The sequence below is a fragment of the Manduca sexta genome, unplaced genomic scaffold, assembly GCF_014839805.1.
Source record: "Manduca sexta isolate Smith_Timp_Sample1 unplaced genomic scaffold, JHU_Msex_v1.0 HiC_scaffold_330, whole genome shotgun sequence".
Taxonomy (NCBI): Eukaryota; Metazoa; Arthropoda; class Insecta; order Lepidoptera; family Sphingidae; genus Manduca; species Manduca sexta.
The window spans coordinates 1-16160 of NW_023594353.1; the positions used below are offsets into that span (position 1 = coordinate 1).

The window sequence follows — 16160 nt, forward strand, 5'->3', positions numbered from 1 at the left end:
TAGCAATTTATGCATGAACGTTGCATATTTATTCGTGTTATAAAACAACTCCTGCGAGTATGGCTTTACTATTTAACCTCCCGCCGCGCTTTTAGTTTTATGTACATAATTTAATAAGCCTGAAATGGTGAGTTATAAAATGTTCTCGTACATAAAGTAGGGACTAAGCGAAGTGAGTTGTGTTACTTGAAAGGGGCTTGTGTTATTGCATGTTGCTGAAAAATGTTTTCATAAAAATCTCGCCGAGTCGCTGCGCCTACTGATCTTTTAATCTCTTAATTACATGAGAGCTGGATACGCGAGGATTTCACCGAAATAACCATGCAAAATGGACGGCCCACGCCCGCCGCTTACCCCCAGAATATGAATTATTCTTTCGTGATACAGCTTGGACGCATATTTACATTTTATATGAGTCTGCGTGCCCGTTTTACAGTGCTCGCGTTTTGTTGCGCGCCGTTCGGTGGATTTTTTCGTATGCAAAAATTGTTTTGTTCTTTTTCCGACGTTGATGGGTTGGTAGTTTGAAGTGCGTGGAGTGCTGTGCGGTGCTGGCGTTTTTAGAATCCAAGCTTACGAGTAAATACTTATTTAATGTTAGCTTGTACTTAAAAACTTTATAAGGCTTTTAATAAAATTATCTTGATTCGACATTGCTAATGAAACCCAGACAGTATTTTTCTCCGTTTGCTATGAAAACATTTAATTTAAGTATAAAAATATGATGTCGGTTTTACGACGCTTTAACGTCTTGCGTAGATGACACGAAGAAAAAGAGGAAAATATGGTGTAATTTAAAATGGAAATAACGTTTTAGGTAGAAAAAAAGATAATTTTATTATGTTATCTACTTACATAAATATTATGCTTCAGGACTTGAAGGTTCAGTTGTCTAAGTTTTGAGGTATATAAAAAATACTTTTTAAATGAATGCCAACTGGTATAAAAATATAAAATAACTGGCAGTATGTAACGTTAATTCCATTTTTAAATTTCGCACTATTTTATAAAAAAATAAAATGCAGCATGGGCCATTGCGCTGTAATTTATTAAAAAGTTTTTAACCTCTTTTATTTTTTATTGGAGTTGGAATTGTTGTCCATAGACTTGACACCGTTTGCACGCGCAAAAAACGTTACTAACGTGAGTTTAATTGTTTTTACTATCAATGTGTAACAGAATATTGGTAAAAATTTTATTTTATTTCAATAGAACTAACAAACAATGAAAAATGATCTATTTCCAACATACTATCACAACTGCGTTGTATAATGTACTGTATTATTAATTAATTTGAAATCAATTACTTTTATGACACAGCAGTTTTATTGTAATTAACACAAAACTTAAAATTAAATAAATATTACAACACAATGTTTAGAATATCCGTAAGTTTTAAAAATGAAATTTCTTACTATAGCATTGCAAATAAATTAATACAAGTTCGCGTGTAATTATTATTCATTTTTGAAAGTTAGGTTTCCTTTGCTAAATTCTGAATTCACTATACATATAAATTTGAGGCAAGCGTCTGTAAATCAATTTGCTATTAATTTATGTGGTTCAACATCCGAATCGTTGTAATTAATGTGTTTTGATTCTACTGCAGTTCATAATAGCGTCAGTTTTATTCAGACTTGGTTAAGTTTTTATTTAAAAGTTTATTGTACACTAAATACAAAAATGTCTACATATGGTGTAAATAATTTAAACATGGGTGGTACAAATGGCGGTCTTATTATTCGTGGCGATCTCAACCAGACAATCATTACGCTAAGATAGGTCTTGGATTTTTTTGGGCTTTGAACCTGTAGACATTCGTCTCGGCAGACCGTTCCACTCCTAACTAACTATAGGTGGTTTACACTTACTTTAATTCATATAATGGCATTTTAGGGTCCCTTTGGAGCCTATAATGTATTAATCCTAACAAGAAACATATACATCGGTCCACCACCAACTGCAGGCTGTACCGGCGATTTGTCGCTTCAACCATGCTTAGAACTGCACCTTAACTCTTTCGGGACCCAACTGCAAAGTGTTGACAATATATGGTTTTATGTGAAATCCATCGCTGAAGAGTTTCGGCCCGTTTCCTAGTTTATCGTTCCGCATCCTGCTTACCGACTTTACGATCGTCGAACGCTAGTCCGCAGTAAAATTTCAATATCCGCCAAAATATGGCATTTCATTTGGGCTGCTTTACCGAAATACCCAAATGGCACATAAAATTGTAATGGCTTTCGGTTTTAATCATTTAGTTAAAAGGAAGATTGGTTGTATACCGAAATTGCGTAAGCAGTTAGATTATTCCAGTTTTGTGTTTGAGGTTCGATGATAAACGTAGAGATTTAAGACATACCTTAAATAATAATCGTTGATATAAATAGGTCTTTATTTTGCTACACATATAGTATTTTTTGCATGGAATAATTTTCATTACTAGATGACGCTCATGCCCGTCAGTGGAATGGTAGGTCTGAATACATATACAATATTATTAATTGCGTAATTAAACTCAGCAAACTGTAATCTAGCTTTCAAATAAAGAACTCACGATTTCCAGTAGGCCACGCTGTAACATTAGCAAAATGGAATAAAAAATATTTTGTTCTCGAAACAATTTTGAATAAAATATAGCGAAAATGCTGAGGAGTATTAGCGAGCCCTCTTTGGGAACTGTTGGGACGGAGTAAGAATTATAAATTAATTATCGTTTGTAGCAACTGTTATTTAGATTTTAGACGTTGCTATGCTGGTATTTGGTAAAGAGTTGTTATGTCATGTAACTATAAAATGGGCCAAAAGCTTTTTCGGGTATATTTGCTATTTGGGATTTTAATTTGCAGAGTGCATGAAATTTTAGAGATAGGATCGTAAAAGCACTTAAGGTTTTCATTTTATGGCGAAAGTGCACACTGATATTTCATTCTGGAAAAACATTTACATGCGGACGGAGTCGCAAACAAAAATCTCTAATAAATAATGCCATATAACACGTTTTAGGAACTGTAAATAAGAACCAAAAAGAAATAGTTTGATTTTGATTATTTTCCAAGGTAATGAACTGGTTAGATTTTGTCACGACTAAAGTATTTTTATTTGAGAATAAGACGAGGTAATTATTCATAATGCCATTCTATTTTTGCCGTCGACCCTTTTAAATGTCAGGAAAATCTTTTTACAAAATGCTGCGTTCGGAATAATAATTTATGTGGCCTTTGTTTATCGCCTCTTTAGTTAAGTGTCTGTAGTAGTCTTGAGTTCGATTCTCGACTTGAGCAACACTTATTTTGAGATTTACTGTAATCGTCATTGAATTAATGATGAAAACTACTACCTTGAGATCGATTGTAATGTTAGACTATTTTGTATGATCTTTTGTACCAATTTCGGTAGATAATCTTAAAATGCAACATTTTAGAGCCACTGTAGGTCGGTTTGGAAATCTTTAAGGGAGGGCTATGTTCGACAGCTGGTGATGATGGTGATGATGGTGATGATGATGATGATTATTGACGCCGACGTCGCTTGTACTTTGCGGTAGATATGAACAATGCGCGACAGGCTTGGAGATAAAAGCCATCTCATATACTTTTAAAACTAAGCTATTCTTTCAGGACCTTGGCAACAACTGCAACCAGTCATGCAGGAAGCCGCCATTACCTGCCCAAGTTAAAACAAGATCAATTACGAGGTAGATTTCTGTGGGAAGGACGCATCGGAAGAATTACAAGGATTGTGTTATTGACGCCTTGGAATGTGTGGTTTCAGGTAAGGAATGAAACAAACAGGAGTCCTGAGTTCTAAGTCAGGTTTTAGTCATATTTGGCTACATTGTAAACAGTAATACCATCTTCGTTTCGTCAGTCTAATTCGACCATGTTAGAAGATAAGGTTCTCGTAAAAGTCAGTGAAAGTAATATTATGAAATTATTTTATCTTTATCAGTCACAGTTTAAAACTTAATATAGACCTTATACATTATGGAATATGATTTTAAATCTCATCACTAACCTCTTGCCTCTTTCCTTTATAAAACCTTTCTTCACCAGATCGCAGTTCTCCTGGCAGTCATTACCACGTTCGTGATCCACTTGCTCCTAGCATACTTCTTCGATAACAACACGTGGTCTAACTTCACCACGATCATTATCTTGGGAGAGCTGATATTCTTTGCCGATGTCTTTGTTCATTTGGTCCATATGTTTTGGCCTTTAGTCCGTCTCTATATGAGAGTACATCGGCGGAGTTTATTGTTACTTTTTTATGACGTCGTTTCCTTGACACCTTTGGCTATTATATGTAAGAGATTTTCTATATTCTATATCATTAGCTAGTGTGATGCGGACGGTACGTGGGGCGCTGTCGCCGGCACTGTTGCGTGTTGCGCTACAATGTTACGTGTTGCGCTACAGTGTTGCGTGTTGCGCTACAGTGTTACGTGTTACGTTACAGTGTTGCGTGTTACGCGACTGTGTTGCGTGTTGCGCTACAGTGTTACGTGTTACGTTACAGGGTTACGTGTTGCGCTACAGTGTTGCGTTGCAGTGTTGCGTGTAGCGCTACAGTGTTGCGTGTCGTGCGTGTTGCCATTCACAAATATATACCATATTTATATACGTAATTGTTTTATTAACACTGTTGTATGTAGCTGTCTGAAGTCTATGTTAATTATAAGTCTTGACCTATTGAATATATTGTATGCTTTTATTTATGTTGACTGAATTTGCATATTATTTATCAAATATTGTGTACAAATACTTACTGAAAATAAGTTCAAATCAATTTATAACCACTTAGTTATATTTGGGTTAGAATTGTCTGCCTCTTCATGTAATATCTAAATGGTTGATACCTATATAGTTGTCTTAAAGTGAAATAAAGTCACCTATACTTTGACGGGTGCAAGGTAAATAGTTATATACAAATTCATAATTTTCTTTTTATTGCTTTATCGTATTAATTAAACAGGACTATTTCTATAAACTTATAAAATAAATTGTTAAGAGTATAAACAATAAACATATATCAAAAAATTACAAAAAATTTGCCTGAGAAATAAAAATAACACTCCTATCTTCTCCTGTAAACTGGCTATTTTGCAGATAGCCTTTTTTACTTTGCTCTCGTCGACCTATACAGTTTTTTAAATAAATTATCAGTTTGTAGTTGCTTTCTATAAGCGGATATAACGCCTACCACATGGAGAGTAGCTTTTTCCTTCCTTTAATCACTTGTAAAATACAAAATAATCTGATTACATTCGTATGAAATATCTCAAATCACTTTCAGTTACATACAAAGAAAATCAATGTGAATGGTTGATGTTAGGAAGATGGCTAGCCATTGGACGCATTTACAGGTTCTTTACTTTCTTTGGAGACATTAAAGGAACATGTAAGTATTATAATGTACTTATTAAATATAGTTACGTATTGCCTTTTCTAACTCCAATGTTGCGTCGCTTCGGCGCAATTAAATTGTTTAAGCGTATTGCAGAAAGAATCTTATCTTTTATTGTGTTAAAAAACAAAACGTTAAATATTTTTGATCTGGGCTAGAACCCATGATCTCCCAGTCTCTTAGTTAACATTGCTACTAGCTATGAATTATTCGGGAAGAATTATGCATATAGCAATATTGGAAGTATTTTAGCGTTCCTTATTTTTACAAATGCAAAGAATATTTTCATTTTCTTTTGTGGATCGTACTCTATTATAGATTTTAAACTCTAAAGGGTTCTTTGCTGACAGTACGGGGTAGCAGAAATTGTAAATTTGTTACAGGCTAAAGAAAACGCCGAAGCAAAATATTTATTTACTAGCTTTTGCTCGCGAGGACAAACATATTATAATGATGCGTGTACAAACAAACAGACAAAATGTCTAACAAGTATTGTTTTAGCTTCTCTTGCTCTAATAAAGACTCTTATTTAGCATTAGTTATTAATTATTAGCCTTTCTAGTATACAAGAGGTATACTCGCCATATTGGCCGACGTAATTATGTCGCGATAGAATCGGCCTGTGCCGTCATAATTGTAACGATTGGAGATATATCGTTAATCAATATTCCCTTCCACTCCACTTAACTGGGGCATTTTGTATGAAAGGAGAAATCTTCATATTCCCGTGAAGTGGTATTTTGATACAAGAATTAATAAATGCATATTTCCCACCCGATGCGCACCTCTCGAAAAACCTTATATCTATTGGAACACATGTTGACAGTAATACTCATATTGCACGCATCCACTTGCCTTTGGTTTGCTCTTCATCAGTCTAAAAGTATACAATTTAGTCTTCTGTTGGACGGATCACCTGGAGAAGTAGCTTCTCGGAAGTTAAAGTTTAATAGGTAATGTACTGGAAATCTAATTTGCGGTCTTTAGTTATATCCGTAAACTAACCCAAGTTCATTTAGCTTAGTTCGCAAAGCTGGTATACATTCTTATATAGTTCTATGTGTAATTTCCTTAGCAAAGCAAGTAAAGTTAAACGAACTTAGCTTCTGGTCTCTAACCTGCGTTATGATGGCTATACACGGCAAATTCTGGAAAATAATAACTGGGAAATAACTAAACATTTGTCTCTAGATGACAAGGATATTACAATGCCCTGTTGTTATTTATAGGCATTTGTGACACCATCAGTCAAATAGCTCGTCTCGTAGAAAATAATCATCAGATTTTTATTGGTCTGTTTTACTTAGAATTGCCAAAACGAACCCATGGTATGTTTCTACAATATTATGGCGTTCACTAATCACTCAGGTTAATTTTAATAACCTTTCAACATTAATAAAATACGTTCATTAAAGCTTGCTTTAAAGCTTCCAATAATGTATTCCATGATAAGCTCCCAAAGCTCCCAAAAATATTACGCTGGTAAAGGTTCTCTTTATTCATAAAAACATATATGTTTAAAGGTATAATGCGTGATACCAGGATTACATAATAAAGAAGAATATAATTAATTTTTCATCTGCATTACCGTTAAAGTCTTCTCGCGACTAATATGATTAATTCATTGGGACTTTCATATTTGCTTGTATTAAAGAAAATGAACGGAAATATTTCTTATAATGAAGATTATTGGCAAAGAACTAATATTTAATTTAAATACATTTTGCATAAAGAGATATTATTACACATGTGAACTCTGGAGAGTGAAGGTTTGAAATTTTTTCGGTTAGCAGCGGCTTTGCTTTGATCCTGGCATTGCCGACATTCATTGGTGACAGTGGCAAGTTCCTACCAGGTGGTAGGGAGGAAATAAAAATAACTATATAGTCTAGTGAATTTTAGCTAGCTTTGATATCGGATCTATAGTATTTGGCGAAATATTAGTGTGATAGCAATCCTGCTAACTCCAAGTCGAAAAAATGGACAGGATGTTGTGTATATCTTATTATTTCTTTGCAGTTATAAGTCGTGCTGGTATTATTGCGCTTGCCGCCTATACAACGTTATATTTGGAGACGCTTTTCCGTTGGTTGGTATTATTTTTATTCAACAATAATTGTAGATTTGTATTATATTCCTTATTTTAACTTGTAAATTGTTGGGATGAATTCGACAATGAATAATGTCATTATGTTAATTTTGTTCACGGATAATGTAATAATTTTTTACTTGCATACATTTTACCTCAATGTTTGAAGATTTGCCTTAGTTTTTATTATCAGCCACCGTGAAGTCATCCATCTGAGAGATCTAATCCGTGGTATATAATGTTATGTAATTGTAGTTTAATGTTACATTTACGTTCTTACATTTAAAATACAAGGTAAAATAAATTCAAAGGTTGCATTTCTACGTCCATTTTCAAATGTAGGTTACAAACAAAAGTGCAACTGGCCGTTGAAAAGTTTTTGTTCCCGATCCAACTTGAATATTTTACACCTACCCTTGGGCCAGTTCTTTTATTCAGCCCAAAGCGCCTTCAGTTCTACCCAAAAGGCGCACGGTAAAACCGTTTGTAGCCAACTTTACAAAATTCAAGTACGGGGAATTTTACTTTGTTCACGGATTTCTTTGTACGTTTCGTAGTGTTCAGTCATCGGAGAGCAAAAAATGTGTATCGTAAATCCGATATATCCTTGAAATATAAAATGTTTGTCTATTTTTATCTAGAATTACCAGTTTTGAAAAGGCGTGTTTTAGTGTAAAGGATATTTTAACTAGGGCAGTTATGGGACATTGTGGTAGTTAACCTCACATTATTTAGAAGACGAGTGCAGGGAAATGTAGCTCTTGCTAATTAGTATGTCTAAGTACTTACTGTTCATTAGCAAAGACAGGGTATTTAGTTCTTAGTTACCATTAAGTGCTTATTATAAACAAGATTTTATATCACTGAACATATTATATCTACTAAAAGGTGTTTTTATGAATTCATTGACAAAGTTTAAAATTTACTAAAAAGAAAAATAATTTATCGAATGGTGTGTGATGCTATCAAATATGTACTTTTAAATAAATAATTATATAAATATATGTAAGATGTACTTTTAAATAAAAAGTGAATAATTTTGTGCTTCTAATTGTTTTCAGTATGACCTCGAGAAATGGTTGACGTCATTTCTCATGTTGTTTGGTTTCGTCTTCATGAGATATCGGTTCATTGGAGCTATTTCCTGGGAGTTGGTGTTGGAAAACAGTCGCAGAGCTCTTTTTGTTGATCGGGTTAGATAGATTTATAAATCAATTTTTTTCGTTCTAAGGTTCAGATATTTCAAAATAATATTCTATTATTTTAACACGAGAAAGTGACTTTATTGCACTACGAGTGATAGAAAATGAAGTGTAATTTGATTATGTAAATGTTTCTTTCAAATCCTGAAAGCTTTACTTTCTTCCTGAATATTTTTTATATTTCAATTCTTATGCCAGTCAAAATATATCAAACGAAGGTATGGTACGCCATTATACTAAGTTAATGGAAGCCTGAACATCCGATACACAGTAATTTGTTTCAATCCAGATTTAACTATAATCATCATCTTTAACTTCTTCAGTATCATCACATGGTGAACTATTTACGATTTCGAGGAGTTCAGCCTTGCTTACTGGATCAGGCAAAGAAGTACAAAGAGTTGTTGTGGGAGATGAAGGATGGTGTGCTAACGTCTAGACAGTTGCAAAAATTGCCACAGCCTTTGCAAATGGAGTTGATCTTTGATATCAACGTTGGATACTTCCATAGTTCATTGCTGTTTAGGGATACGGGTGAGTGTTATACAACCTTCTTAATGGTTTGAAATGATTCTTTATTGTGAAAGCGCAGGTACTTGAGACGTCACTAGTGGGCTTTGGAGTTATATGTCTGTGAATTTATTACATTTTAAAGGGAGAAAATAAAGTTATACTGTATTAGAATTTATGCCCATTATGGGGATAGAATCGACTTCTAATCGAGAGGGTCGATTCCAGTAGCGTCTACATATATTATAGTATACTCAACAAAATATTATAGATGAAGCATTCATGAGACAAATATCTCTACTCATGAAACATGAGATTTACCTCGCTGGACAGCAGATCTGGAGTCAGGGGGTGGTCAAAAATGGCATGATGTGCGTTAAGAGGGGCATCATTGAGATGTTGTCTGATGAAGATGATGAAAGCCCTATGATTGCTTTTAAAGAAAACACGGTTAGTATAGAACTCCGCACTCTGTAGAAAGAGATACTGTACTTGACAGTGACACATTTGGAAAGAGATAATCCATGTGTTACGCTTCGTAGAGCGTCGTTTCTGCCATAACACCTAAGTAAAGTTTTGTCGCTGATTTACCAATCGATTTCTGTATCTGAACGCCTATAATTTACAGCAGAATTTTCTATATAATTTATAATGAATCAGTCTGTAAAAGACCTAACTAGTAATTTATTAGTAGGTACAATGAGTAATTAGATATGTATGTTGGATACTAAATACTAGTCCATATTAAACTAATTTAATTAAATAGAGATGTCGACATGTTGTGTTCTCGTTAATGGATGTACGCGTATCTTGGAAATTATAGTTAGTATATAATTGTTTTAAAAGCAAGCGCTTTGAAATAACAATTCTAATACGTCTTTAGAAATAGAAAATCGATTGCCGTATTTCAAACATTGGTTTCTTTATTTTAAAAATAAATTCAAACTTGACTTTTCTATACCTTTCTTATCTGATTCAATCGTCAGATAAAATCCTTTTATCAAATAAATTATAGCCGGACTGAATACAAGATTAAATTATACACCTTTATTCGTTCAATTGTCAATTTTTCATGTTGTGGTCTATATATAACGATATCATTAATTAATTTTCTATCTTATGTGATGCTTTGAAAAACCAGGACTACGATACATAAACTTAAAATTGAACCTAAGTGGTTTCGACTCGAACACATGTATGGCGTTTTGTCCTAGGTATTGGGTGAGCTGAGCCTTTTCTACTCTATACCGTCGAAGGTAACAGTGAAAGCGGCTACGTACGTCGAACTACAGGTATTGTAAAGATCAGATCCATGATATTGTATACCAGTACTACGATTGAAACCATTTATTATGATGACCTCTTTGTAAACGACTGGAATATCTCGGGTTTAATTCTCAGGTTGACAACACATTTATGATTTTATGGGACGGGGTTTGCAAAAGACTTTTCAAGATTGAAATTAATGTCTAAAGTCTTCAACTAGAAATGCCAGTACCAAAACTCAGGAATTATGGCTTTTTATCTGGGATTTTAAAAATAGTTGTTTATGGAATCCAATTCAGATTTTCTTTAAGTTTAAAACAGTTTATTATGTTGTGCAGATACTGATCTATTTATAAATAAAAATTGTAAGGTACTACGTCGGACTGACTTCATGCGAGTGATATCTGAATATCCCGCTATGCTGCGTCATATTCGTGACAAAATCAACGACAGGCTGAGCAAAACACGCCGAAGAAAGGTAACATATTAATAACATTAAAACATATTAATTTCCATCATCATTATCATCACCAGCCGCAGGATGTCCACAGAAAATGAGCCTCTTCTAAAGATTGCCAGATCGACCTATTAGAAGCGGCATGCACCCAGCGACCTCCTTCGATTCTTATTATAATATTAATTTTAGTGATGTAAATTAAAAAAAGAATACACAGAATAAGTTAGTTAATTATCCCTCTATTTCAACAAAACCAGACAGCATGACCAACAATGGTAAATACTAACGATAAAAAAAACTTTAAACGATTTATGATTTGGTGTCAAGAAATTACTACAACTTTTGTTTAATGAGAAATCAGTTATATTATATGTTCTCTATATTACATTTTATTTACACAAGTATCACAAAATATTACTATTAATCAATTTAACTGGTTTTTATTCCTTACACATAAGTTAAATAATATCAATCTGACGAAACCAATGTATAAATCAAAGCAACCACAACTTACATTGAAACATTGACTTTAGGAATCAATAATGAAGTACGATAAAGGGGATTCGAGGCTCATTCGAACTCGCTATCGGCCCATGAAAGTGCTCAAAGACAATTTGGTCGGCGTCGAGGAAGAAGACCCGACGTTCGTAGATGATTCTCACATGTATTACAGAGGTTATAAGGGTTATACTTGTTTGCACATTTACACTGGACAAAGATTGGTTATTGTTATACTAGTTTGTAGTAACGGCCGAGCTTTTGATGATTATGATGAATCAATTTGTTAGATTACAAATTTTGATTTGATCCGAAATACCTTTTAATATTGATGTTATTGTGATGAATGCGGCTTTTCGTGGACAATGAAATATGAAATTGTTTTTCTTTGTTTACACACAACGGTGGTTACACGGTAGATATGTAGATTTTTATTTTATGTTTAGTTTATATTTATTACAATTTATCGCAATAGGCGACTAATTGCAAACTAGACTCGATGTTTTGGGTTCAATCTCTAGACCTCTCTTGACTTCACAAGATATCAAACATAGTTTTGTGATATTTTCTTGTGTATCAAATCTGAGAGCTGTTATTGCGAAGGTTTCACATGTTAAGTATTGTGGATGGTACAATGCCTTTAATCATGAAAACCCACTAGCTCAGTTGCAGGCTTATATTATTAAAAATATGTCTTATGGCGAGCGATTTCCTCATAAATAGAGACCGGATATGCATTTGCATATTTTGTCAGTTTCCGGTAGTTTTTGCATGTAATAATATCAGCCCTGTATTATATACTTGCCCACTGCTGAGCACGGGCCTCCTCTACTACTGAGAGGGATTAAGGCCTCAGTCCACCACGCTGGCCTAGTGCGGATTGGTAGACTTCACGCACCTTCGAAATTTTTATAGAGAACTTCTCAGATGTGCAGGTTTCCTCACGATGTTTTCCTTCACCGTTAAAGCGAACGATAAATTCACAAAGAATACACACATGATTTTTTTGAAAAGTCAGAGGTGTATGCCCTTGGGATTTGAACCTGTGGACATTCGTCTCGGCAGTTCAGTTTTTGCATACAGTTGCTAAAAAAATGGGATGCTGCAAACTTAAAGAATTCGTACACATATCTATGCATATTTAAGGATTTTTATGTTTCATATAATCCGGTTTCTAATCATCGCAATTATAATGAATTAATTTTCAGATGAAAATAACGTTCGGCTACCTAAATTTACGACTGAGTATTTAGAGCTGTATGAGGTGACCAGTAATGTAACCACTATTGATGCGCCTCGGATATGTCTCAGATCAAACTTTCCGTGGATTTTGGAACCTAACACGGATTTCGTAAGTGTTATCATAATATAACGTAATAATTAAAAAAAAACCATAGACAGACATGTATCTAGTGAGGGCCTTGGCTAATAAGAAGCTTTGGCCGGTATCTGGTATTTCTTTTCCTATTTTTTACCTGATTGTCGAAGGACGGCAATATTTTCCTTGTAACCCTTGCAAGTGTGAGGCTCTTGGTAGCTGCTTCGTTTGCTACCCCCTCAGCCTGCGTGTAACACATAACATTCATTTCTATCAAGTATGGTCTAGTTTACCTATTCGACAGTAACAAGATAATTAAAAAAAATATCAAAATCAGTTTATCTCTTCGGGAGTTACTATGCTAAATAGATACATGCAAAATACTTATAACACCTCTTTTTTTGCGTCGTCATGAAGGCCTGCAATAGCTAAATGAACTACCCTCTATTTATTCCGTTCAATATATGCCTCACAGACGTACATGTGTGATTTGGCACATTTTGTAATAGTGCTGTACGTATGTGCGATGTCTCCCTACTCGGCCATCACGAACAGGCAGTTCGAGGCGGAGAAGGTCCTTGGAACCATCGTCACCGCCGGCTTGCTACTCAACCTTTACGTTCAGCTCACAACTGCCATTATTGATAAGGTAAGGTAATGTTGTTTGGTAAAATAGATTTTGTTAGGTATTATTGTTAGTTAATATCAATAATGTAATTAGTGATTGCTAAAACATACAGAGATCGCATTGAATCCTAAGGTACTAAAGTTAAATTTTAGTAGTGATTCCTTGTTTCAAAGTTTCTCAAAAGGAATTATTAGAGTTGTATTATAACTTAGAACGACTACCGGGCTTATTGTTTAAGGGTATTTCACAAATAATTTTGTTACCGTTTTTAGGCTGGGCGTAGCTTTGATAGATTTGAAACTGATTTTTTGGTTACTAGATCAATCATTGGTAAATGCAAAATAATTCATAATAAATTGGCAATTACAACTGTAGGAGTAATAATATGAGGAGTTAAATTTAGAAGTATTTGAACTATTTTTACAGAACATTAGAAAAGAAACAGTAAAAGAAATAACAGAAGTGAAAATGTCTTCATTTGGGTTTTACTTAGACATCATATCTTTGTTTCCCGTGTACATATTTACCGATACATTGGATCCTAATGGTGAAACGGTGGCTGGACAAGCAGCCAAGTTGTTCCCCGTGCTGCAAGTGTGGCATATTTGGGATTATTTCGTCAAATGGGAGAAGAATTTTAACAGTCATGTAAAGGTGAGTTTGATGGCTAAACTGGATGCTCACAGAATCGATCACATTATCTTTTGAAGTTATTTTTCAATTCATAAAAATAACGTTTACTAGGAATAGTAGTATGGCTTTAAATATTTAATTGTTTGACACTCCAATTGTTAAAACCCGACTTAGTGGCCCACGTAAATGTGTTGCGTTCTGAGATCAGCCTGTGTATATCCGGTTCTAACAGGCCGGCATAATTGTGTGAAGCGGTAATCATCTCTCGTCAGTCGATATTCTATTGCACCCCACCCACTTACCATCAGGTGCAGTGGGGTCACTTTGCTGTGCCGTATAGAAAACATTAATAATTTCGGATTTGTTTCATTCCCAACCACACTTGTTTAATGTGGGTTGGTTTCGCGTCGAGCTGCTGGTCAACCTAATCTCAGGTTCACCACATAAATATAGTTGTAGTTAGCTTGAGCACTCAGATATTTGGAGTTCCCATGCCATGTTACATATCTTGAATCGCGAAATCCCAAATGGTTTAACACAACTTTATTTAATTTCTCGTAAACCTTCATTCCTTTCGTATAATACTTTCAATAATTTTGGGAATTTGAGGAACGATTTAAATGTGATTCAATTTAAATATCTGACACAAAACTGAAACGCCTTTGTAAAACGCAAATTCCTTTATATCTTAGTCGCTTTCCGTTGCGTTTCTTAAAATATAAAGTTGTATCCCAAATATTAGATACAAAATAACGAAAACTTATACTGAAGTAGGAGTGTTTGTTGGGACATATGATGGAATCGTACCAATTTATTTGATTGTAAGGAAAGAAGTAGCATTTAATCAATTTTGACGCAAATTGTGATCAATTTTTCAAATCATAACCGTCAATGACTTTTAGTATAATATTATGATAATAAGCATCATTGTCATCAACATCGTTACTGTAAGCTTCATCCCTTTATTTTAAGTTTTTAATCCAACAAGTATTCTGAAACTAAACATTTTGTAGAATACTTTACTGGTTATTATTTTGAAATAGCCTCATTACTGAGTGTTCTTGGTTAAGGGAATTGTTAATATATATTGTTTACAGCTCTTGAGTCTATTGAAGTTTTTCATTCTGTTCTGCATATTTTGCTATTGGTCTGGCTGTTTTTTGTTTTTGTTCGCGTGTCCAAGAACATTGTGTCGTCAGGTCAGTTATTGTTTTACATTCATGACATGAAAAATATTTTTGCTGTGTTTAAATTTAAGACTTTTTTTTATTTTAGATACTTATAGATTACTTTTTGGTTATGAATTATAGGGTGACATTAGCTTATTTCTTTGCTTTGGGCTATAAACATTGGAATTTCGGACGTTTCCCCTAATTCCAGAATTCATGGATGTCACTGTTAATCTACTGGGAGACGAAAGTGTTTATGACGAATGATGCAAAGCACGAGCACCCCCAATGATGTCGTCGTTTGCTTTCGGCACAGCGGTGTTTACTGGCACCGGCACTTCTGATATAGCGCCAGGCATCACAGATCTGGTTGTGGTATGGATCTGTTTACCTTTATGCCTTCCATTTGGAAGATTTTTAAGGAATTGTTTTATGAGAATGTAAAGGTTTGTTCTTATTGGAAGACATTTGAATGACTTGACGTATCGGTATAATTTTTCTTATTATTTTTTTTAAAAATGACAATAGTTTCACAATATTGGGCAAATGTAGCGCGTATACGCTTATACTGCCACAGGATACTGAAAAGTACGCTTTCCTATTACTACGCACGTAGCTTATACGCGCTACGTATGCCCAATATGTACCTGAGGCTCCCTGTCGTATAGCGACGCGTAGTTTGTAACTACGGCGTTCAAAAACTAGCTCACATACGCTACGCACGCCCAAGGTGTGCCCCTCTCCCCATGACAAAATACGTAGCTAACTATAGCGTTCAAAAACTAGATTACATGCGCTACATATGCCCAATGTGTGCCCTCTCCTATGGCAATGTGTAGCTTGTGGCTACGGTGTGCAAGAACGAGCTTATACGTGCTACGTACAAATGTACCTGCGAACGTTATTACACAAGGAACAATCTACTCCAATGTCAAACGTAATCTGTGTATAGTGCTTTGTTGCAGGTAGTACTGTTGTTTACAC

At 34.5% G+C, this 16160-nt stretch overlaps 2 protein-coding genes across 2 annotated transcripts; both read left to right on the forward strand.

The window, feature by feature from the left end:
* The first annotated feature begins 2606 nt into the window (after positions 1–2606).
* On the forward strand, positions 2607–5794 carry LOC119192875. Its single transcript, XM_037446620.1, has 5 exons — positions 2607–2692; positions 3621–3774; positions 4056–4305; positions 5296–5400; positions 5790–5794. Exons 1-5 carry the CDS (start codon positions 2646–2648, stop codon positions 5792–5794), a joined length of 561 nt encoding a protein of 186 aa, XP_037302517.1. The 5' UTR covers positions 2607–2645.
* A 395-nt stretch (positions 5795–6189) lies between these two features.
* On the forward strand, positions 6190–15468 carry LOC119192876 (cyclic nucleotide-gated cation channel-like). Its single transcript, XM_037446621.1, has 13 exons — positions 6190–6359; positions 7426–7495; positions 8557–8688; positions 9021–9231; positions 9479–9657; positions 10422–10499; positions 10844–10951; positions 11464–11605; positions 12637–12779; positions 13222–13395; positions 13801–14028; positions 15105–15206; positions 15388–15468. The coding sequence occupies exons 1-13, from the start codon at positions 6223–6225 to the stop codon at positions 15466–15468; spliced, it is 1785 nt and encodes a 594-aa protein (XP_037302518.1). The 5' UTR covers positions 6190–6222.
* Positions 15469–16160: the final 692 nt, after the last annotated feature.